Source organism: Carcharodon carcharias, chromosome 10, assembly GCF_017639515.1.
Source record: "Carcharodon carcharias isolate sCarCar2 chromosome 10, sCarCar2.pri, whole genome shotgun sequence".
Lineage (NCBI taxonomy): Eukaryota > Metazoa > Chordata > Chondrichthyes > Lamniformes > Lamnidae > Carcharodon > Carcharodon carcharias.
In genome coordinates, this window is record NC_054476.1 from 72,629,538 (window position 1) to 72,653,520 (window position 23,983).

Consider the following 23,983-nt stretch of genomic DNA (forward strand, 5'->3'; position numbering starts at 1 on the left):
GTCACTATCTCCAAAATGGTCCCCTACTGCTATTCCATCCACTGACCCACCTTCATTTCCTAAGACTAAATCTAAAATTGCACCCCCTCTCTTTGGGCTTGTTATGTGCTGGCTAAAAAAAGTTCTCTTGAATGCAGTTCAAGAATTTTGTGCCCTTCACACTGTTTATATCCCAATTGATATTAGGGTAGTTGAAGTCCCCTATTATTTCTGACCCATCGTTTTTGCACTCAGAAATCTGTCTACATATTTGCTCTTATAACTCTCTTTCACTATTTGGGGGTCTATAGTACACTCCTAGCAGTGCGGCTGCCCCTTTTTTATTCCTGAGCCCAACCCATATAGTCTCATTTGATACTTCATTTAGTAGATCATCCCTCCTCACAATTGTAATTGATTCATTAACCAATAATGCTACACCCAACTTTTTATCCCCCTCCCTATCCTGCTTGAAAATGCTACATCCAGGAATGTTGAGCTGATATTTTTGCCCCTCCTTTGGCCAAGTTTCTGATATAGCGACAATGTCATGCTGCCATGTGTCTATCTCTGCCCTTAGCTTATCGGCTTTATTTACTATGCTCCTTGCATTTACATATACACCTTTTAACACTGCCAAATTCCTGTGTTGTACATTTTTTAACCAGTGCTGCTTCTGTCTTTCAGAGTCACTCACTAATTCTCCATCTCCCATTCCCTGCTCTGAATTTGCCCTCAGGTTCCCACCCCCCCCCCACCAATCTAGTTTAACCCCCCTCTCTAACAGCATTAGCAAATCTTCCTGTGAGGATATTCGTAGGTGTATAGGCAAAAATTTAGCAATGGACGGAAGAAATAGAATCAGACTTTTGCGGAATATGCTTGAGAAAAGCAAATAATATTTGATAAATATTATCAGTCTATGAAGATAAAACAAGATTTTGAAAATCTTAGACAGATGATGTTAGTGGAAGAATTTAAAAATAGTGTCACTTTAAGAATAAGGTACCACCTGGAAGACGATAAAGTTTCCAAGATAAGAGCAGCTGTGACAACGGCTGACAATTACAAACTATCTCACATACATGTGAGTAGCAATAAGTCTTTGTTTGCAAACCCACACAGAAACTGGAGAGTTAAGAAGTCTGATACTGAATAGTTATGCTGATAATAGTTACAGTGAGAAAGATAGCATGGGGCAGTGGGGGTTATTGTGTATGAGTAAAATAGTTAAGTAGAAAGAATAAAGGAATGAAAGAAGCCCAAACACCCTGCTGTGTGTGACCTTCAGCCTTGGCTAATACAATGCTACGTGTCTTTCTGCCAATGATTTTCATTGGTGGCCTCATGCATTGGTATCAGAGTTTGTAAGCTGGCAGGATTTCCTTGTCTTCTTTTACTTTCTCTTCTCTTTGGTGCCAGCTTTTCCTGCCAGAACAGAGGAAATGGGTTATTGGGGTGCCCTGCTGAAGGGCTTTGAAGATGTTTATGAGGCAGCTCAGCATTGTGCATATGATGAGAGAAACAAGCAGTGGGTGTGAGTGCAAGCAGATGGAGATGTTGTGAAGTATCCCATTGTGCTTGGAGGAGAGGCACTGGAATTGTCAGAACAGAAGGATTGATACTGCTACAACAAAAGTGCAGTAGTGAATCACAGAATTGTTACAGTGCAGAAGGCATCTTTTCGGCCCATTGTGTCTGCACTGGCACTCCGAATGAACAATTCACTCACCTCCTTTCCGTAAACCTGCACATTCTTCCTTTACAGGTAACAGTCTAATTCCCTTTTGAAGGCTTCAACTGAACCTGCCTTCGCCACATTCACAGGCAGTGCATTCCAGACATTAACCACATGCTGCTTGAACAAGCTTTTCTCATATTGCTTTTGTTTCTTTTGTCATTTACCTTAAATCTGTGCCCTCTCATTTGCGATTGTTTAATGAGTTTCTCTCTATCTACTCTGTCCAGACCCTCATGATTTTGAATATCTCTATCATACCTCCTCTCAGCGTTCTCTTCTCCAGGGAAAACAGTCCTAACTTCTCCAATCCATCTTCATAACTGAAGTTCCTCATCCCTGGAACGATTCTTGTGAATCATTTCTGAGCTCTCTCTAAGGCCTTCATATCCCTCCTAAAGTGTGGTGCCCAAAACTGGACGCAATACTCTAGCTGAGGCCAAACTGGTGTCTTATACAAGTTCAATATAACCTCCTGGCTCTAATACTCCATGCCCCTATTAATAAAGCCTAGGATACTGTATGCTTTATTAACCACTCTCTCAAACTGTCCTACACCTTCAATGGCTTATACACCCAGCTCTCTCTGCTCCTGCACCCACTTTAGAGTTGAACCCTTTGTTTTATATTGTCTCTCCATGTTCTTCCTGCCAAAATAAATCACTTCAAATTTTTCTGCAATGAACTTCATCAGGTACCTGTCTGCCATTGCACAAACTTGTCTATCTCCTTTTTTAAATTCTACACTATCCTCACAGTTTACAATGCTTTCAAGTTTCATATCTGCAAATTTTAAAATTGTGTTCTGTATACCAAGGTCTATGTCATTAATATGTATCAGGAAAAGCAAGCATCCCAAAACTAACCTCAGGAAACTCCACTACAAACCTTCCTCCAGCCTGAAAAACATCCAATAACCACTCTTCTCTGTTTCCTGTCACTCACCTAATTTTGTCTCCATGTTGCTACTGTCCCTTTTATTCCATGAGCTAATACTTTGCTCACAAGTCTGTTTTGCAGCACTGTATCAAATGCCTTTTGAAAGTCCATATACACCACATCAATAGCATTACCCTCATCAAACCTCACTGTTACCTCTTCAAAAGACTCCAGCAAATTAGTTAAACACAACTTTCCCTTAAGAAATGCATGCTGGCTTTCCTTAATTAATCTGCATTTGTTCATGTGACTATTAATTTTGCCCCTATTAATTTTGTTTCTAATGTTTACCTACTACCAGTTAAACTGACTGGCCTGTACTTGCTGGGCTTATCTTTATGCCCTTTGTTGAACAAGGGTGTAACATTTGCAATTCTCCACTCCTCTGGCACCACCCCCGAGTCTAAGGAAGACTGAAAAATTATGATTGTGTCCCTGCAGTTCCCACTCTCACTTCCCTCAGTATCCTGGGATGTATCCAGTCCTGGTGTTTTATCAACTATATAGACAGCCTATCCAATACCTCTTCCTTATCTATTTTAAACTGTCCTAGTGTCTGAATTACCTCACCTTTCACCATGGCCTGGGTGGCATCTTCTTCCTTGTAAAGACAATTGCAAAGTATTCACTTAACACCTCAGCTATGCCCTCTGCCTCCATGTGTAAATCCCCTTTTTGGTCTCTAATCAGCCTTACTCCTCCGTTTGCCACCTTTTTACTACTTAAATGCCTAGAGAAGACTTTGGAATTCCCTTTTATGTGTCTTTTCATACTCCCTCTTTGCTTCTCTTATTTGCTTTATAAATTCCCCTCTGTACCTTCTATATTCAGCCTGGTTCTCAATTGTATTTTCCACCTGAGATCTGTCACAAGTGCACTTTTTATTATGTCTTTTGTCATCCAGGGAGTTCTGGATTTGTTTGCCTCTTTCAAGGCAATATAGGGTAAGAGAGGTGTGGAATGGACTCTCAACTTGGCAGCCTTGGCGTTGTTCTCAGCTCTGGTTGAACTTATTCCTGGAGGTTTCATCGCATGAAATCCTGCTTCCAACAATTCCACTATGCCAAAACTTTTTGTTCTTTTCACCTGTCTCTGACACTTTAATAACTAATAAACAAGAGTATTCAATGTGAATGAAAAAGCACAATATCTTTCAATGTCTCCACGATTTTTCCCCTGGATTGCTTGCAGCAGCATCCAGGAGATTTACCTTTAATTCCTGGACACTCCAGAACTGGAGGGTTAATAACCGTAAGCCTTGGCAAGGATGTTAAACTTCTTCCTGCACTGCAGCCTACTTCTTGGAATCGTGATTCTGGCATTGACCTGTTTTGCAGGTTTCTTTCCACTGCTGCTGATTCATTTGATGGCACACCACTGGATGGAGAATGTACCATTCTGTTTCTCTCTCGCTCTACGAGAATCTCTAAAGCTGCATTGGTAAAAACAGATGTGTGGGTGGGTGATGGGCGGTGGGGGGTGTGGAGCCTTCCTGATGACATCATTATTGCCTCATTTCAATAGCATGCTTTCCATTGTTTGTTTTTGTATCCTTATGCTCTTTCTCACCCTGGAGAATAGAGTATTGGAAAGATTCTCAGACTAATAGGCCATATCATGAAGACATCTTCTGTGGCCACCTTCAAGTCCAGGAGTCAGAATTTGAACCTCGAGCCTTCTGGCTCAGAGGCAGGAGTGCTACCAACTGGGCGATAGGACCTCCAGTGCTCTCTGTTGACTGTTTTCTAATGTGTACCTCTCCTTTAAGGGCTGCCTTTAAGTGTTATCTGTATCAGTGGATTTGCTCTCCTCCCAGTTGGCAAGCAGGTGCATTCAAGTGAGGCATGACCATAAAAATTGATTGATTATCCTGTCAACATCATTGGGCAGGCAGAGTGGACACCTTACCCAGTCTCTTATGCGCCATATACAGGAACTGGCCCTTAAAAGTCTCTGCGCATCATACCCTCAGCTATACAAAGAAAAGCTTGGAGAATTGAATCTCCTCTTATTATGCCCTTTCAAATAATTGAATGTTTTTTGTTCTTGTTTCAGCAACAATTGCTGATTGCATTATCACAAGAAGGTTGAACAGATACAGTATGAAAATGTTACATCACTGAGTGAGGTAGCTGGACAAATATAGACAGTTAACATTGGCGCTGTCTCAAGACAATATTTGTATCTCTGTTGATAATTAAAGGAAGTGATCTAATAATGTTAACAACACTTTCTGGCTAAACTGTAGGTTAGCATTTGCCTGCCATTTAAACATCGGGAGTCCACATCACCTTGTATAAGGTAAACACACATATTACTTTCTTTGTTTTAACTGGGTCGTTACAAATAAATTACTTCTTGGACAGAAATGAGGCTGCTGCTCTCGTTTGTGGCCTCGTTGACCTGTCACCCACTTAGGTTGAAATGTACATCCAGCACAAACACATGAGAGTTCATTTTCTCGGGTCTTCTCCTGCTAAGCCACCATTAACTATGCCAACACACATCAACAGAGTTGCAGCAGCAGAGGAAGAGAATCCCTGAGGGAATTTACCTCATGGGATGAAGTTCTTCTCTTTCTCCTCCCTCTCCTTAACATCACTATACTTCAGGCACATGTTTTACTAGTGTCCTAGGATTAGGCACCATGGCTCAGCTAGTGATCAGGTGATGTTTTCCTAGGTGTTGGAGGTTAGTGGAAGTGTGTTGGGAAAGGGGCAGGACAGCTGGAATTGGGGGATTTATAGACAGAAGCCCAGGTTCCATCACCCTACAGCAACACCAGTACAAAGCGCAGATCTTTTTCATTTCTGCACATCACCCATTAATTCAACAGGGTGTGGACTAAATTAAAAATGTGCCCTTTCATCTCTCAGAAGCTGTAAGTAATGTAAGACTGGCATCTTATTCCCAATTCCTAAATCATTAATCCATGGAATGTGATTTCCCTCAACAAAGAGATCATATGCATTGCTGCATTTGGGGAACAGAGAAAGACATGAAAATGAAAATGACCAGGATTAAGGTTCACCTTTAGCAATAACATCAGGTTAGCTCCACATTATCATCTGGCAATCTTAAAATGGATCTGTGCAAGAAGAAAGGCTACTTTCCGAAACAAAATAGTTTCATATGAATATAATATGAAAGTATTTACCCTCCATTTTTCTCATTCAGTTTCTCCATGTACTGCGCTAGAATATCCACCACCTCACTCTCACTTAGCTGCAGGTTGCCTGAAACATTACACCTGAGGTCATTCCAGTCGGACCGCAGGAGCTCGAAATCCATGGAGCTAACACTGAATGTTCGTTGCCAGTTTATGGACTCCTCTATCCAATGTTTCTGCAGCTCAGTATCCTCATAACTGTAATCCGACAGTCCGTCATCAGTAACCTCAAACTGGTCTGTGTATGTTTGCTGCGATTCACTCAGGTCATCAGTCTTCCAGTATGGCGTCTCTTCGGCGTCATTTCCAGCAGCAATGCCGGTTGATTTAAGCTCCTTTTCTTCTTTGTGAAGCATGGCTTCTTCCTTACCCAAAACTTCCTCACTCATAAGGTGAATGAGAGGTGTTACAGTAATGATGTGTTTATTTTTGTCACCCCTATACTGCTCCAAATTTCTGTGCAGTGGTTTCCAGTTCCTACCCACCTTCTGAGTAGTTGTCCTGTGAAAAGCATCATTGTTGATATGTTGTACTTTCCCCTCCTGTGAGGTGTTGCTATTTAACCAAAAAATTTTATTTGTGAGGTACAGTGTTGTCTTTTTCCCCCTTGTAATAGAAGCCATATTCCTCTCTTCATTTTTGGGGCTCAGGTCTTGCAGTTCAGCATTCTTTGTGCTGGTATGCAAGTACACTCTGGGGAACAAATCCTTGGCCTTCTCTGTGTGCAATGTTGTCTTCTTCTTTTCCTGGGGTCTTGTCACATAGATTTTGTTCTGCAGCTTCCTGGGCTCACTGAATCTTTTTTTGTGGAGTCCAGCATGAGCAGAGTTACTTAAAAACTGTTTGGTTTTGCTGGGAATGAGTGGAATAGAAATCTGTGGCTGCAAGTTGAACAAGCTACCTTTACCAAGCTTGGACAGAGCTGACTGGGTGGCTGGCTTTTTATTCAACTCTTCTGGGATGAGCTTGACCCAGGTTAGGGACCTGCTTTGCCTATTGCTTAGCTTGTGAAAGAGGTCCATTTCCTGACTGTAGTAGGTAGCAGTTGATGGGGGCACATTATTTTCCTGAGGAATTGGATCTAAGGCCTTTCTTTGCGATTTCACAATGTGGTGCTCCTCGGACCTTCTCTTATGGCTGAATGTGTAGTCATCAAGGTCATTCCTGCTGTCCACCACTGATGGCAGAAGTCTCCTCTTTGCAACCACTTGGTCCTGGACTAGGCTGTTATTTTCATGCTCTTTAATGGTGCTTTTGTTCCATGTTACCTGACTGTTGCTTAGTATGGTTTCGGTGTCTACTCCTTCTGATTCTTCTGGGAAATCTGTAAAACCCAAATTATTGGGGGAAAAAAGTAAAGGATAACTATTTGTAAGTGATAGAGCAGTAAAACAATATAAAAGAGCTAGTCTAGAAATTAATTTGCACCAGTTTTTGGGCACAGGAGATGTGACTTGCAATTGTGCTGCCTTTTTGTTTGAATGATTTGAATGGACAGCTCAGGGTGACCTGCACTACTGGCTGGCCACACACTCAACAGTGGGCCTAACAGTGTCTCAGGCTAGAATGTACTCCAACTAGCCTTCAGCTCTTAAAGGCTGCCTGCCCTCTTAAAGGGAAGCTGCACTGAAAGAAAGGAGAAGGTTGTTGAAAGTCAGCGCTGCAACTGGAAAGAAGGGTAATGGGCAGAGAGAAGGCTCCTATGTTCACAGATGTGATTTTGGAGGTTTTAGTCATGTAGGGCAATAGGAGGAGAGAGGTCATGTTCCAGTGGGAAGTCAGGAATCCGCAAAGAAACATCTTCAAGAGGTAATGGGACCAGGTGGCCAGAGAAGTGAACCCTAGGAGTATGGGCTCCAGGATCAGGCTGCAGTGCTGGAAGAAGTTTAATGACCTCACCAAGGTCAGCAAATACATTACCAAAGGGCACCTCAACTCTGCTGCACCACCAACCTCTCAGGCTGCTTAATCTACCACAGCCCCATCAGCCATCAGCAGTTCTCAGCACCCAGGGCTCAAGCCTAACATTCAGACACTACACCTCACCCACCTTCCAATGATGCCAGCATCACAATCATCTATCGCTTTCTCGATATGCATCCAAATAATGACCTATGGCATGTAGATCACCCAAACACCATGCTACACAATTACTGACTCTCTCTAGCAGGGCAAGATGTCACACAATAAAAGAGAACAAGTGTGCAGTGGCATGGGCCAGACACACCTTTATCCCCTCAGCTTCTCTGCTTCATAGGGTCAGCTGTGACAGTGCCTTACCCGTCTAGCATCGCCGACAGCTTTGACGATGATGGCATGTGCCTTGTGGCACAACTCAACTCCAAACTCATCCTAATCCTGCTATCTGGCATGATGAACAAGCTGCAGATCATGTGACTATGGATCTCATGCTTCGCATTGCACCCACACTTCCTTTATTTCAACAATTCCCTTCTTATTTTCTATTTTCAGATTCATAAGAATTGTCTTCTGTCCAGCCACAGGAGGAGGACAGAGAACAGCCCCACACCAATGATGAAGAACCAATGTCACATGATTTGTCACTTGCAGACACCAGTTCAGCTCTTGGCACTACTGAAACCTTACAGGCTAGCACAGGGTCAGGACCTGCACGGTTGAGTCACCAAGCATAAGGGGGCTGCAGCCAGGCCAGGGGGAAAAGGGAGTGTGGTACCTGCTCACCAGTGAGCAAGGTAACAGACAAACTCCACTGCAGGGGACCCAGATAAGGACTTTGATGGGGTGACCTACAGGAAAGTGCTGATGAAGATGCACACTGAGATGCTTTGGGCAATGGCAGGCCTGCCAGACAGCCTCCTGTCAGTATCAAGCAGCATGGAGAAATGTGACAACAATGTGACAGAGGGCATTGCAGATCTTGGAGCCATCCCTTCCAGCATGGAAGTGATGGACAACTCTATGACAGCTATTATGGACCTTGACATAATGCAGCGTCTGGGGGCTGCTGTCTCAGCTTCCACTGCAACACAGGCGAAGGCCTGCCAAGACTTAGTGCTGCAGTGGAAGAGCAGACTGAGGCTACGAGTTCCATGCTTACTACCACCCAAGCTCAGACTTCTGTCATCACAGATATAGATCTCAGTGCACAAAGGAGCTTGCAGGCTTTCTCAGCAGTCCAACAATCCATGCTCGAGCAGATTACCAGGATTGCTGAGGCACTTCCCCAAGTGAGTGCAGTGACTCTGTGGAACATGAACCTGCTGTCCTCTTTCAGGAAGATAGCATTCATGTTCCCACCACTGTCACTCCACCTTGTTACTGCCTGTCAACCAGCCAGCCCAGATTGCTGTCGCATCTGCAGTCTCCCTCAATGAAAGTCAGCAGCTTTCCACCAGTCATGCTGTAGCCAATGGGTAGCACTGTCATAGGAGCACAAGTATAGGCAAGTGCACTCACAAAACAGGCGCTAAGGGAATGTGCAAGGGTGAATAGTTCACCTGTATTTGTCTAAATGCACATGTTTTTGGATAAATATGTTATAGAAAGCTTAGTGTTGGTGGTTTTGGCCAAGTGGATGCTGTAATGGGGTATCCCAGCTGGATGGTAAGATGAGGATCAGTGGAACCATGGTGGTAAAGGGCCTAATTGGATGGTCTCTCTCTTTAAAGTTTTAAATCAAGGAACACTTTTCCATTCAATTGTATCTCAAAGCATTGGTCAGGATTTGACCGCAGGCTTTGGTCCCTGACATTGGCAGCAGATGGTGGTCTCAAGGCCACAATTGCCAGCAATGAGACCAGCTGAAGGTGACCTCCACGCTCGCTGTCCTATTAAAGATGGTGAGTAAGCTCCCAGTGTTGCCAGCAGCCAATCAGAGGGCCGCCAGCTCTAGGGCCTCGGCACCAGGACAGGTGGACACTGCTGAGACAAGTAGGAGACCTCGAGGGTGCCTCAAAATGGAGGCACCCTCTATTTATAAAGCCCAGGATCCCATATGTCTTCTCCCAACCATTTTCTCAACTTGCCCTGCCATCTGCAAATTAATTTTGCGAGGCTTCACAGATGGCTGGTGTGGGATTTGCAAATGACTCTCTTGTGCAAGCATTTGGAATTCAGATCTAAAGTATATTGTTGGGACATTGCAGCGGGGCCTCTATTCTGCCTATTCCGTACCTGGTTGGGCACGCATGATGTTGAAATAAGTTGCGAGCAAAGGAAATAAGTTTCATATGTCAATGTGTTAATAAACTCAAAAGTTCGCTCTACCCAGGAGTAGACCAAAGAAGCACATCTAGAATTCCTTGCTTTTATTTCAATGTTAGCTAGATAGAAGTTTTTTCTTATTCTTTCTGAGATGTGGGCATCGCGGGCTAGGCCAGCATTTATTGCCCATCCCTAATTGCCCTTGAGAAGGTGGTGGTGAGCTGTCTTCTTGAACCACTGCAGTCCGTGTGCTGTAGGTACACCCACAGCATTGTTAGAGAGAGAGTCCCAGGATTTTGACCCAGCAACAGTGAAAGAACGATGATATATTTCTAAGTGAGGATGAGTGGCTTTATCTGCTACCCTTGTCCTTCTAGATGGTGGTGGTTATATGTTTGGAAGGTGCTGTCTAAGGAGTTTTGGTGAGTTGCTGCAGTGCATCTTGTAGATGGTACACAGTGCTACACTGTTCGTCAGTGGCAGAGGGACTGAATGTTTGTTGAAGGGGTGCCAATCAAGTAGGCTGCTTTCTCCTGGATGGTGTCAACTTTCTTAAGTGTTGTTGGACTTGAGTGTTGCACTCATCCAAGCAAGTGCAGAGTATTCCATCACACTCCTGACTTGTGTCTTGTAGATGGTGGGCAGACTTTGGGGAGTCACAAGGTGAGTTACTTGCTGCAGGATTCCTAGCCACAGTATTTATATGTCTAGACCAGTTCAGTTTCTGATCAATGATAACCCCAGGGTGTTGATAGTGAAAGATTCAGTGATTATAATACCATTGAACGTCAAGGGGTGATGGTTAGGTTCTGTCTTGTTGGAGATGGTTATAGCTTGGCACTGGTGTGGCATGAATGTTACTTGCTACTTGTCAGCCCAAACCTGAATATTGTCCAGGTCTTGCTGCATTTGGACATGGACTACTTCAGTATCTAAGTCATTGCGAATGGTGTTGAACATTGTGCAATCATCAGTGAGCATCCCCACTTCTGACCTTATGATGGCAGGAAGGTCATTGATGAAGCAGCTGAAGATGGTTGGGCCTAGGACACTAAACTGAGGAACTCCTGCAGTGATGTCCTGGAACTGAGATGATTGACCTCAAACAACTACATCCATCTTCCTTTGTGCTAGGTATGACTCCAACCAATGGGGAGTTTGACCCTTGATTTCCATTGACTCCAGTTTTGCTAGGGCTCCCTGATGCCATACTCAATCAAATGTTCCCTTGACATCAAGAGAGCATTTGACTGAGTATGGCCAAGTTAGGTGTGAGGAGGATCATGTGGAGCATAATTGCCAGTACAGGCCTGTTAGGTTGAATGGCCTGTTTCTGAGCTGTACATTCTACATAATTCTATGTAACTGGAGAAACTGACTGACTGACTGGCCGGAACTCTTACCCTCTGCGTTATCGAACAAAAACGGCTTGCTCTCCTCCTCATCCATCTGCATGTACTTGTAAAATCCAAATCTATCGGGAGAGAATTGACATACATTTCAAACAAAACTGTGGTAGTGAGTTGCGTTACAAAGCTTCAGTGGCTTGTGATGGGTGTTCAATTGTGGAAAGAAATATATTCGAGGAGCTGATCCCAAAAGTACCAAAATAACTATTATACGATGGATAAATAGGAAAGAAGTTTGATCAAAGAAGAAATATGCCAATTTACTCTCTCATCTGTCTCTCTCACAATATACTCAAATAGCTTCATTTACTCTCAGAACCTTACATTATTTTATATCAGAGCTGTTACTATGTTGTTGAGCGTACCACACTCAGTAAATAGAGTAAGTACAATTACAGATGAGAAACAAATTCATCCACCATGATTCAAAAATTAAATACTAAATACTTACATCCATTATCTAATTAGCTATCTTGACACTGCTGACTATTAATAAGGCTGCAATGCAAATCATATACAGGTTGCAAACAAGAGATATGCAAACATATTTAATCATCAATCTGTCCCAAAGTGAAAATCTCAAACGTCTTTAGCTGAGTGTAAAATTTAATCTGCATGACCTTAATCTGTGGATATACTTAATTCTGTTCTGAGTCCTCTTCTCACACTTAACATTTCTAGCTGTGGGATTTTGAAGTAAAGGTGATATTTTGGGATCGTGTTGTTCGGAAAATTGTGTGACGTGAGCCCCTCAATATGCTTTATGCATTTAGTACATAAATGTTTACTATGTATACCATAAGTAAACAGTTGACTGTCACTGTTTTCAAAATCTGATCGTGATAGGTGCATTCATTGCAATATTGCTTGCATTGCAATGTTTGCTGCTGATAATAGTTCATTGAAAATCTTAATAACCAACATCGGTATATCATAATACAAAGAAGTCATTGGGGAAAGAAATGACAATTACTGTTAAAAAAACAGACAGATTTATAGGCCTACCAACTTCCCATTGGATCTGGAACAGGGGGAAAGATAGGTAATAGGGATAATGTGCTCCATGGTATCTCAGCCTTCCTGCCATTTCCTTAGGGCCAACATTATTAGAAAGAAAAATTATGTATACTAAGTTCATGCAAATGAAGGAAACATGACTGCCATTGTACTTACTCTGTTCACACTGTTTGAACCAGGCATCCAGGTTTCTATGGCAAGTGGAGGAGGGGGGCAAGGCTAAAAGATCACAATGCAGCCAAGTCTTTGAAAACTGGCCGGGGGACATCACTGTGGAGGAGGGAAGGCTCTCCTGGCGATGTGCCCCATGAGGGAGGGATCAAGAGGTGGCCAAGGAGGTGGAGAGCAGTGAGGTCTAGGTTACACTTTAGAATTTACTCACAGCCCAATTAGAAACCATAGTCTGGACCCAAATAGGATAGATGGCAATGCAAATTACAAAACCCTTTGTGTTTATTAAGGGGTATCAGATCAGCATGATTCAAGCGGCACAGAAACAGTCCAGCTAAGATATTGTACACGGAATATTTTATGCATTTAAAACAAGGCAGGTCGGGTTTGCTAAAAACGTAAAGTCAAGTTCATGGAATTTATCTTCGACTTTGCCTTAGGGCCAAACAGATCTTCCTATTCAAAGCCTCACAACAAATGCACACTTTTTTTTTGCTTGGCTGTTGTCTCAAACTAATGCCTCCAATATTCAATTTTTAAACTTTACTTATGCGTTCTTACTTTTCCAAATACAAAGGGCTCTCCCGGTAGAAACACTTATTTTCCGTTTCCATGTGTGTAAGCCTGGTGAAGTCATTTGGGTAGACGAAGGACAAGTAGACCTGTAAGAGTACACAAACAACATATTAAGTACTGTACTGACCCCTGGGATTCTTTCAAATTGCACACAATATAGACAATGTGAAAAGTGAAGTTTTGGCTTTGAAATCATTCTGGCAGTGAAGTTGTGCAAGGATCGTCTTGCAGTAATGCTATTGGGAGTCTGGTGGAGTCTTCCCTAAAAATAGTGGTGGGTTTGGTTACATCAGGTCTCTAGTGGCCTTTCAGCAATCTTACAGTAAGGACACTAGGAAAGCCTCTGGGAAATTTCAGGGCCACTTTCTGTTCTGAGTATACTTATAATTAGAGTATCTTTTAATTGACAGCACTGTTAGAAATGAACGACTTTTTCTTTCAACTTTCCTGTCCCTGTTCCCAAAGATACACCTTAACATCAACAAAGCAACTTTCTGTTACACAGAAGGAAGGAACTGCATTTCTGTACTCCTTTCACAACTGCAGAATATCCAAAAACAATGAAACAGTGACCAAGTAATCTGTTCTTAGCAATGTGGGTAAGTATTGGCCAGCACACTGGGGAGAACACTCTTGTTCTTCTTTGATTAGTGCTGTGGGATCTTTTCCCCAAGTGCGCAGACGGGGCTTCAATGTTAACATCTCGTTCGAAAAGCAGCACCTCTGACAGTGCTGCACTCCTTCAGTACTGCACTGAAACGTCAGCCTAGATTACATGCTTCAGTCTCTGGGGAGGAATTTGAACCCACAATTTCTGATTTAGAGGTAAGGATGCTACCATTGCCATAGTTGACATATTAAGTTAAAGAGCATTTAATGTAGTAGGTGCTCAGTTCCGATTCCCCTAATGTTTCACACACATTGGCACTTTTGACTCCAGAACCTGAAGGGTTAGAGCTTCATTCTCATCTCTTTCATACTGACTGCCATTAGTTTTAGCATGAGGGGTCACAGTTATAAAGAGTCACTTGAGAATTTAGGGCTATTCCTTTCCACTTGAGCTGAAAGAATTGAAGTCTTCAAGATTGTGAAGGGTTATGATAAAGATAAACAGTGATAGATTGTCTATGAGGCAGTAATAAGGGGTACAATTGAACATCATCACAAAATGCAATAAACAGGAGGCTGGAAACAAACTATTATACACAAGGTGGTTATTGTGTAGAATTCCCTTTCACGAACTCTTGCTGTAAACAGACGCTATTAATTATTTTAAAGAGGGATTCGATGCTTTCTAGAAAAAGGTAAATATTAAGAGAAATAGAAGTGAACAGGAGACTGGAATTTAGTTCACACAGAAAAAAAAATACCAGTACACACTTGTTGGGATGAATAGCTGTGGCATAACATTTTATGATTCTTGCTCACAGACACATCCATTATAAAACCAAGGCGCTCCATCATTGTGAAAATCCCGGAAACTGCCAAAAATGTTAAGTCCCAACCCCAAACCTGGCATTTCCCATCTTTGCAGAGGCAGGACTGGAATCAGGTCAGGGTTTGTACGTGCATGATTTGTGGAGGCAGCTGGTCATTTGAATCACCCAGCTGCCTTCACGGAAGTGGGAGTTTGGAAGGCCAGGAGTATGGAGCCTGGAGTGTCCAGATTAAAACAGGTAAAAGGAGGTCTGAACTTGGTGGATGCATTTGGATAGCCAGGATGCCCCTTTGGATAGGGTCTTAGGACACCTTTGGGAGAGGTATGGCATTGGGATTGTTAAAAGTGACTATGCTTATGCACATTTTATGCACAAACTCATCAGAACCAACCAGCTTTCAATGAACTGTCCAGCTTTCAAGGAACTATTAAAGAGCTATCCAGTTGTTAAAGGACTGTCCAACGGTCAAGGAGCTGTTAAAGAGCTGTCCAAGCTGTCCAGGAAATGTCAAGGCTGTCAAGAAACTGTCCAAGGATGCAAGATAAATTGGCATGTAGGGGGTAAGGGAAAAGGGTAGTGGGTTTGGGGCATGGGTTGGCATAGGGTTTTGAGGCAATGGGGGTGGGTAGAGGGGCACAAAGTTCACAAAGGGGGTATAGGGATAATGGGGGGTGAGTAGAGGGCATTAAGTTGGCTAGGTTGGCATGAGTGTGGGATAGGGAATGTGTGAGGGTTGGAGGGTGAGGGTTAGAGGTATTAGTTTTGTTTTATTATTTTTTATATATTTTTTTTTAAATAAGTTTTATACTTATTTTAGCACAGTGCTGGAGCACAGGGGCAGATCTTGCCCACCTCTGCACCCAGCAGCCCCAGCACTCGTTCCGGCATCACCCGGCTCGACTCCTATTTCAGCCTGCCCCTCCTGACTGAAGATCCAAAATGAGGGCGGACATTTATAAAGGTCAGGCTCGCTGAACTGGGAAATCTCCCGACTCTGCAAACTCGACCCGGGGATGAAAATCTGGGCCCAGCTCTCTGATCTGTCAAAATTTCTCATAATCTTATGTGGGTCATTCTTTAATACCAAATGGAAAGGAAGCATTTTTCAAATTATTGTTTAGGTCTTGTTAAAGCCGTAACACATGGGGGCTATAGCGTTATGTTATGAATTCAGATCTGTTTCAAGATATCCACTAGAGTTCAGTGCCGTCTGTTGCTCTCTTAAGTGGTCTGGTTGTTTGATTCTCCACAGTTCCCTGTATCTGCCAGTGCGGTGGTGAGAAACATGAGTGTGACAATGAAACTCCTTTGTGATCTGGATGAGGGCCTCCATGTCTTAAGCCCTTATATGCTTTCAATCTCTATAAAGATAAAATGAGTTAGCACTAGGCGAGGTATCTATTTGCTCCAGTTCTTAAGCTGCTTTATTGCACAACAGATAAAACACAGCAAACACTGACAATGATGTTACAGGCAGGAGGGGTTTAATTTAGAACAGCCTTGATTTCTCCACTCACTTCCTGTACATAAACAGGAAGGTGTTTTTGATTTTTGATTCCCCCCTTTATAAGTGGTGGCATATTTTCCCCAACCCTTCAGTTTTGGAGTGATCCAATCCTCTATTAATAATCCCACAGCAAACTAGAGTAGGGTAAAATCAGAGGGTTCGTTTATGCCACACACGCTCAAAACGTGGGAAGGGGGTTTCACAACATCAGCCCCTTTCTTGCATTCATACAATATAAGAGGGATGAGGGAAAGAAAGAGTTTCAGGGCAAAGACCACAGACAAAAAAAAATTATGGGCCAGAATTTTACGTCCTACAGGCGGCCGCCCACCTGACCTGTCTGGCTATGAAATGATGTGAGATGACGTCAGGTGAGTGTCCCGACGTCATCGCGCACTCACGCTATATCCCGCTCGGTGGATGCACTTGCAACTGCAACTAACCTGAAAATTAGAGCTAGGCCATTCAGGGGTGATGTCAGGAATTACTTCATCACATAAAAGGAAGTGGAAGTCTGAGACTCTTTTTCCAAAAAAGCTACTGAAGTTGGATCAATTGAAAATTCAAAACTGACATTGATAGGTTTTTGTTAGGCAAGAGTATAAAGGGGTTTGGAACCTAGGCAGCTAGATGGAGTTAAGATACAAATCTGTCATGATTTAATTGAATAGTGGAACAGGTTTGAGGGGCTGAATGGCCAACATCAGTTCCTATGTTCCTTCTTATGTTCCTAGAAGAAGATTATTAAGATGATATAAGAACACGGTCAAAGAGATAGGTGTAAAGATGCACCTTAAAGGAAGAGAAACAGGGAGGTTTAGGGAGAAATTTGAGAGCATAGGGCTTGGAAGGCTGAAGGCTTGGCTGTCAATGGTGCAGCAAAGGAAGTCATGGATGCACAAGAGGCAAGAAGTGGAGGAAGCAGAATTCTACTGGGAAGTATCAGGAGGAGTATCAGGATGTTGGTTATTCTACCATTACTATGGCCACTGCTGTAGACTAGTATTCCTCTTGTGCCAAATTTTGGAAAATATAATTCTAACTAAATTGGAAACAATGACATACTATGAGTGAAGTTCAGTGCTTTTAGGAACTTTCCTTTCTCGTTCCTCCTCTGCTACCAATACAGACTCTTCTTTTCTTCACAACTCCACTCTATTTAAACAAAAACTCATTGCACCATTTCCTTCCCTAAAGCCATTCTTTTCCAGGCCCTTAAAGCTTTGGGGCTTCTTCAGTCCTTGTAGACAGTCCTTTAGGATTGAGGATGACTTGCTTCTACTCCAGTTCAATAGGTTCTGAGGTAGCTGATAAGTCCAATGTGTGATCTGCAGTCTGTCACACGCTAAGCAGGTGGTGCTTGAAAGGTCGGGCAGATGAAGGATTTGGAGGTTTGTGCGCTCCCTCTGACACCTCGACTTCACCTCTGCATGTTCTTGGCGAAGTCTCACGATGCCTTCCTGAATGAACCTACTCCATTTTAATCAGTCACAAGCCAGGGACTCCCATGAGTCACCAGGGATGTTTGATCTCTTCATCTCAAAGAATTTCTCTTCATCCCACACTTCCTCTTACAATGCACTGATTTTTAAATACAATGCAGCTTATCTTTCAACTCCCTGATCGGATGCCTCTTTTTTTTACAATTTGTTAACCTTGCTGGCATCAAGGGGTGTCTATCTCAGACTGTTCATGTATCCTCAGGAGCAGTTGTTGTCATGCTATAACCTTACAGCAATCACTGTAAGAATTCAGAACCCCAGGTTCTGATTACTTTTAATGACTCAGCATTAAGTATTGCCATGATCTTGAAAAGGCTGCTTTAATTATGAGGGTTCATTTGGCTTCATTACCCTTTTAACAGCACACTGCCAGAGGGGGGCAGTGATGACTGTAACATGAAGAATAAATTAGTTGTGTAATGAACACCACACCAAGTGAAGTGCTTATTCCTCCCAGTTTCACAGTAAAACTCCAGCACTCTGGCACCATTTAAAATAAAATAAAATCATTAGTTAAATGGAAGCATTCAAAAATTTAAATATATTAGAAAACATTGAGGTGCTGCTGTGGGGAGACTGTACCAGCTGGGTCCTGCAAAGCCACAGGAAGGAGAGGGATGTAACACCTTTTTTTAACTCCATTCATCTTTGGTGTCTGTATTTATCCAAAGGAGCTGCATGAGGGAATAAATTATGAGTGACACATTTCAATAAGGTTTGTTCAATTTATAGAAAACAGATCCAGGAAATTTTGCTTCGTACCAAAACCCGTTTTTTAAAACAGATGTTATGTGTAGCTAAAATTACAAGTGGGTACTGTGATATTGTGTACCAATACCATGTTTGTCACAATTCTACTAAAAAGGCAAATGCTCATCTTAGGAATAAAATAAAGAGTTCTTGCTGGCATGGTCTGATAGCTCACATATGGGGGAAAGCTGAGCTCTATAAAATCATACATACTTAATTCCGAGCACGTTTGACACCACAGTTTTTTTTTAAACATTAAACTCCTGAATTCCAAACTTTAGTACATTACTGAAGGAATGCTGCATTGTCAGAAGTGCCATCCTTCAGATGAAACCGAGACCCTGTCTGCCCTCTCAGGCAGACGTGACAGATACCTAAGAATTAGTTCAAAGGAGGGCTGGGGAGTTCTTCCCAGTGTCCTAATCAATAGTTATCCCTCAATCCATATCACTAAAACATCTAGCCATTGTTGTTTGCAAATGTATGCTGCATTTCAGACAACAGCAACTACAAAAGTATTTAAAACAAAAAACAAAAAACTGCGGATGCTGGAAATACAAAACAAAAACAGAATTACCTGGAAAAACTCAGCAAGTCTGGCAGCATCGGCGGAGAAGAAAAGAGTTGACGTTTCGAGTTCTCATGACCCTTCGACAGGACTAGGCAAATCCCAAGGAAGGGGTGAAGTATAAGCTGGTTTAAGGTGGTTGGAGAGGTGGGGGGGGAGGGGGGGGGGGGGGTTGGGTTGGGTGGGGGGGAGAGAAGTGGAGGGGGGTGGTGTGGTTGTAGGCAAAAGCAGTGATAGAAGCAGATCATCAAAAGATGTCACAGACAACAGAACAAAAGAACACATAGGTGTCGAAGTTGGTGATATTATCTAAACGAATGTGCTAATTAAGAATGGATGGTAGGGCACTCAAGGTATAGCTCTAGTGAGGGTGGGGGGAGCATAAAAGATTTAAAAATATTTTAAAATAATGGAAATAGGTGGGAAAAAGAAAAATCTATATAATTCATTGGAAAAAAAAAGGAAGGGGGAAGAAACAGAAAGGGGGGGTGGGCATGGAGGGGGGAATTCAATATTCAGTCCGGAAGGCTGTAAAGTGCCTAGTCGGAAGATGAGGTGTTGTTCCTCCAGTTTGCGTTGGGCTTCACTGGAACAATGCAGCAAGCCAAGGACAGACATGTGGGCAAGAGAGCAGGGTGGAGTATTGAAATGGCAAGCGACAGGGAGGTTTGGGTCATTCTTGCGGACAGACCGCAGGTGTTCTGCAAAGCGGTCGCCCAGTTTACGTTTGGTCTCTCCAATGTAGAGGAGACCGCATTGGGAGCAATGAATGCAGTAGACTAAGTTGGGGGAAATGCAAGTGAAATGTTGCTTCACTTGAAAGGAGTGTTTGGGTCCTTGGACGGTGAGGAGAGAGGAAGTGAAGGGGCAGGTGTTGCATCTTTTGCGTGGGCATGGGGTGGTGCCATAGGTGGGGGTTGAGGAGTAGGGGGTGATGGAGGAGTGGACCAGGGTGTCCCGGAGGGAACGATCCCTACGGAATGCCGACAGTGGGGGTGAAGGGAAGATGTGTTTGGTAGTGGCATCATGCTGGAGTTGGCGGAAATGGCGGAGGATGATCCTTTGAATGCGGAGGCTGGTGGGGTGATAAGTGAGGACAAGGGGGATCCTATCATTTTTCTGGGAGGGAGGAGAAGGCGTGAGGGCGGATGCGCGGGAGATGGGCCGGACACGGTTGAGGGCCCTGTCAACGACCGTGGGTGGAAAACCTCAGTTAAGGAAGAAGGAGGACATGTCAGAGGAACTGTTTTTGAAGGTAGCATCATCGGAACAGTTGCGACGGAGGCGAAAGAACTGAGAGAATGGAATGGAGTCCTTACAGGAAGTGGGGTGTGAGGAGCTGTAGTCAAGGTAGCTGTGGGAGTTGGTAGGCTTGTAATGGATATTGGTGGACAGTCTATCACCAGAGATTGAGACAGCAAGGTCAAGGAAGGGAAGGGAAGTGTCAGAGATGGACCACGTGAAAATGATGGAGGGGTGGAGATTAGAAGCAAAATTAATAAATTTTTCCAAGTCCCGACGAGAGCACAAAGCAGCACCGAAGTAATCATCGATGTACCGGAGAAAGAGTTGTGGAAGGGGGCCGGAGTAGGACTGCAACAAGGAATGTTCCACATACCCCATAAAGAGACAGGCATAGCTGGGGCCCATAGCCACACCTTTTATTTGGAGGAAGTGAGATGAGTTGAAGGAGAAATTGTTCAGTGTGAGAACAAGTTCAGCCAGACGGAGGAGAGTAGTGGTGGATGGGGATTGTTCGGGCCTCTGTTCGAGGAAGAAGCTAAGGGCCCTCAGACCATCCTGGTGGGGGATGGAAGTATAGAGGGTTGACGTTTCGAGTTCTCATGACCCTTCGACAGGACTAGGCAAATCCCAAGGAAGGGGTGAAGTATAAGCTGGTTTAAGGTGGTTGGAGAGGTGGGGGGGGAGGGGGGGGGGGGTTGGGTTGGGTGGGGGGAGAGAAGTGGAGGGGGGTGGTGTGGTTGTAGGCAAAAGCAGTGATAGAAGCAGATCATCAAAAGATGTCACAGACAACAGAACAAAAGAACACATAGGTGTCGAAGTTGGTGATATTATCTAAACGAATGTGCTAATTAAGAATGGATGGTAGGGCACTCAAGGTATAGCTCTAGTGAGGGTGGGGGGAGCATAAAAGATTTAAAATAAAATCATACATACTTAATTCCGAGCACGTTTGACACCACAGTTTTTTTTTAAACATTAAACTCCTGAATTCCAAACTTTAGTACATTACTGAAGGAATGCTGCATTGTCAGAAGTGCCATCCTTCAGATGAAACCGAGACCCTGTCTGCCCTCTCAGGCAGACGTGACAGATACCTAAGAATTAGTTCAAAGGAGGGCTGGGGAGTTCTTCCCAGTGTCCTAATCAATAGTTATCCCTCAATCCATATCACTAAAACATCTAGCCATTGTTGTTTGCAAATGTATGCTGCATTTCAGACAACAGCAACTACAAAAGTATTTAAAACAAAAAACAAAAAACTGCGGATGCTGGAAATACAAAACAAAAACAGAATTACCTGGAAAAACTCAGCAAGTCTGGCAGCATCGGCGGAGAAGAAAAGAGTTGACGTTTCGAGTTCTCATGACCCTTCGACAGGACTAGGCAAATCCCAAGGAAGGGGTGAAGTATAAGCTGGTTTAAGGTGGTTGGAGAGGTGGGGGGGGAGGGGGGGGGGGGTTGGGTTGGGTGGGGGGAGTGAAGGGGAGGGGGGTGGTGTGGTTGTAGGCAAAAGCAGTGATAGAAGCAGATCATCAAAAGATGTCACAGACAACAGAACAAAAGAACACATAGGTGTCGAAGTTGGTGATATTATCTAAACGAATGTGCTAATTAAGAATGGATGGTAGGGCACTCAAGGTATAGCTCTAGTGAGGGTGGGGGGAGCATAAAAGATTTAAAAATATTTTAAAATAATGGAAATAGGTGGGAAAAAGAAAAATCTATATAATTCATTGGAAAAAAAAAGGAAGGGGGAAGAAACAGAAAGGGGGGGTGGGCATGGAGGGGGGAATTCAATATTCAGTCCGGAAGGCTGTAAAGTGCCTAGTCGGAAGATGAGGTGTTGTTCCTCCAGTTTGCGTTGGGCTTCACTGGAACAATGCAGCAAGCCAAGGACAGACATGTGGGCAAGAGAGCAGGGTGGAGTATTGAAATGGCAAGCGACAGGGAGGTTTGGGTCATTCTTGCGGACAGACCGCAGGTGTTCTGCAAAGCGGTCGCCCAGTTTACGTTTGGTCTCTCCAATGTAGAGGAGACCGCATTGGGAGCAATGAATGCAGTAGACTAAGTTGGGGGAAATGCAAGTGAAATGTTGCTTCACTTGAAAGGAGTGTTTGGGTCCTTGGACGGTGAGGAGAGAGGAAGTGAAGGGGCAGGTGTTGCATCTTTTGCGTGGGCATGGGGTGGTGCCATAGGTGGGGGTTGAGGAGTAGGGGGTGATGGAGGAGTGGACCAGGGTGTCCCGGAGGGAACGATCCCTACGGAATGCCGACAGTGGGGGTGAAGGGAAGATGTGTTTGGTAGTGGCATCATGCTGGAGTTGGCGGAAATGGCGGAGGATGATCCTTTGAATGCGGAGGCTGGTGGGGTGATAAGTGAGGACAAGGGGGATCCTATCATTTTTCTGGGAGGGAGGAGAAGGCGTGAGGGCGGATGCGCGGGAGATGGGCCGGACACGGTTGAGGGCCCTGTCAACGACCGTGGGTGGAAAACCTCAGTTAAGGAAGAAGGAGGACATGTCAGAGGAACTGTTTTTGAAGGTAGCATCATCGGAACAGTTGCGACGGAGGCGAAAGAACTGAGAGAATGGAATGGAGTCCTTACAGGAAGTGGGGTGTGAGGAGCTGTAGTCAAGGTAGCTGTGGGAGTTGGTAGGCTTGTAATGGATATTGGTGGACAGTCTATCACCAGAGATTGAGACAGCAAGGTCAAGGAAGGGAAGGGAAGTGTCAGAGATGGACCACGTGAAAATGATGGAGGGGTGGAGATTAGAAGCAAAATTAATAAATTTTTCCAAGTCCCGACGAGAGCACAAAGCAGCACCGAAGTAATCATCGATGTACCGGAGAAAGAGTTGTGGAAGGGGGCCGGAGTAGGACTGCAACAAGGAATGTTCCACATACCCCATAAAGAGACAGGCATAGCTGGGGCCCATAGCCACACCTTTTATTTGGAGGAAGTGAGATGAGTTGAAGGAGAAATTGTTCAGTGTGAGAACAAGTTCAGCCAGACGGAGGAGAGTAGTGGTGGATGGGGATTGTTCGGGCCTCTGTTCGAGGAAGAAGCTAAGGGCCCTCAGACCATCCTGGTGGGGGATGGAAGTATAGAGGGATTGGACATCCATGGTGAAGAGGAAGCGGTTGGGGCCAGGGAACTGGAAATTGTTGATGTGACTTAAGGTGTCAGAGGAATCACGGATGTAGGTTGGGAGGGACTGGACAAGGGGAGAGAGAAGGGAGTCAAGATAACGAGAAATGAGTTCTGTGGGGCAGGAGCAAGCTGACACGATCGGTCTACCGGGACAGTTCTGTTTGTTGATTTTGGGTAGGAGGTAGAAGCGGGCCGTCCGAGGTTGGGTGACTATCAGGTTGGAAGCTGTGGGAGGAAGATCCCCAGAGGAGATGAGGTCAGTGACAGTCCTGGAAACAATGCCTTGATGTTCAGTGGTGGGGTCATGGTCCAGGGAGAGGTAGGAAGAAGTGTCTGTGAGTTGACGCTCAGCCTCTACGAGGTAGAGGTCATTGTGTCAGACAACAACAGCACCACCCTTGTCAGCGGGTTTGATGACAATGTCAGGGTTGGATATGAGAGAATGGAGTGCAGTAAGTTCAACGAGAGAGAGATTAGAATGGGTGAGAGGAGCAGAGAAATTGAGACGACTAATGTCGCGCCGACAGTTCTCAATGAAAAGATCAAGAAAAGGTAGGAATTCAGAGGGAGGCGTCCAGGTGGAGGGAGAATATTGGAGGTGGGTGAAAGGATCCGTTGAACGGGGAGAGGACTCCTGCC

General features: G+C 44.1%; 1 protein-coding gene across 1 annotated transcript in view; it reads right to left on the minus strand.

The window, feature by feature from the left end:
• Positions 1-23,983, minus strand: part of LOC121282846 (N-acetyl-beta-glucosaminyl-glycoprotein 4-beta-N-acetylgalactosaminyltransferase 1-like) — an 827,662-nt gene that overhangs the window by 59,017 nt on the left and 744,662 nt on the right. The window contains exons 12-14 of the mRNA XM_041196659.1: positions 13,169-13,269; positions 11,414-11,484; positions 5,814-7,149 (exon numbers count right to left, since the gene is read on the minus strand). Of these exons, the coding sequence (XP_041052593.1) occupies positions 5,814-7,149; positions 11,414-11,484; positions 13,169-13,269 (1,508 nt within the window). The remainder of the gene's footprint in view (positions 1-5,813; positions 7,150-11,413; positions 11,485-13,168; positions 13,270-23,983) is intronic.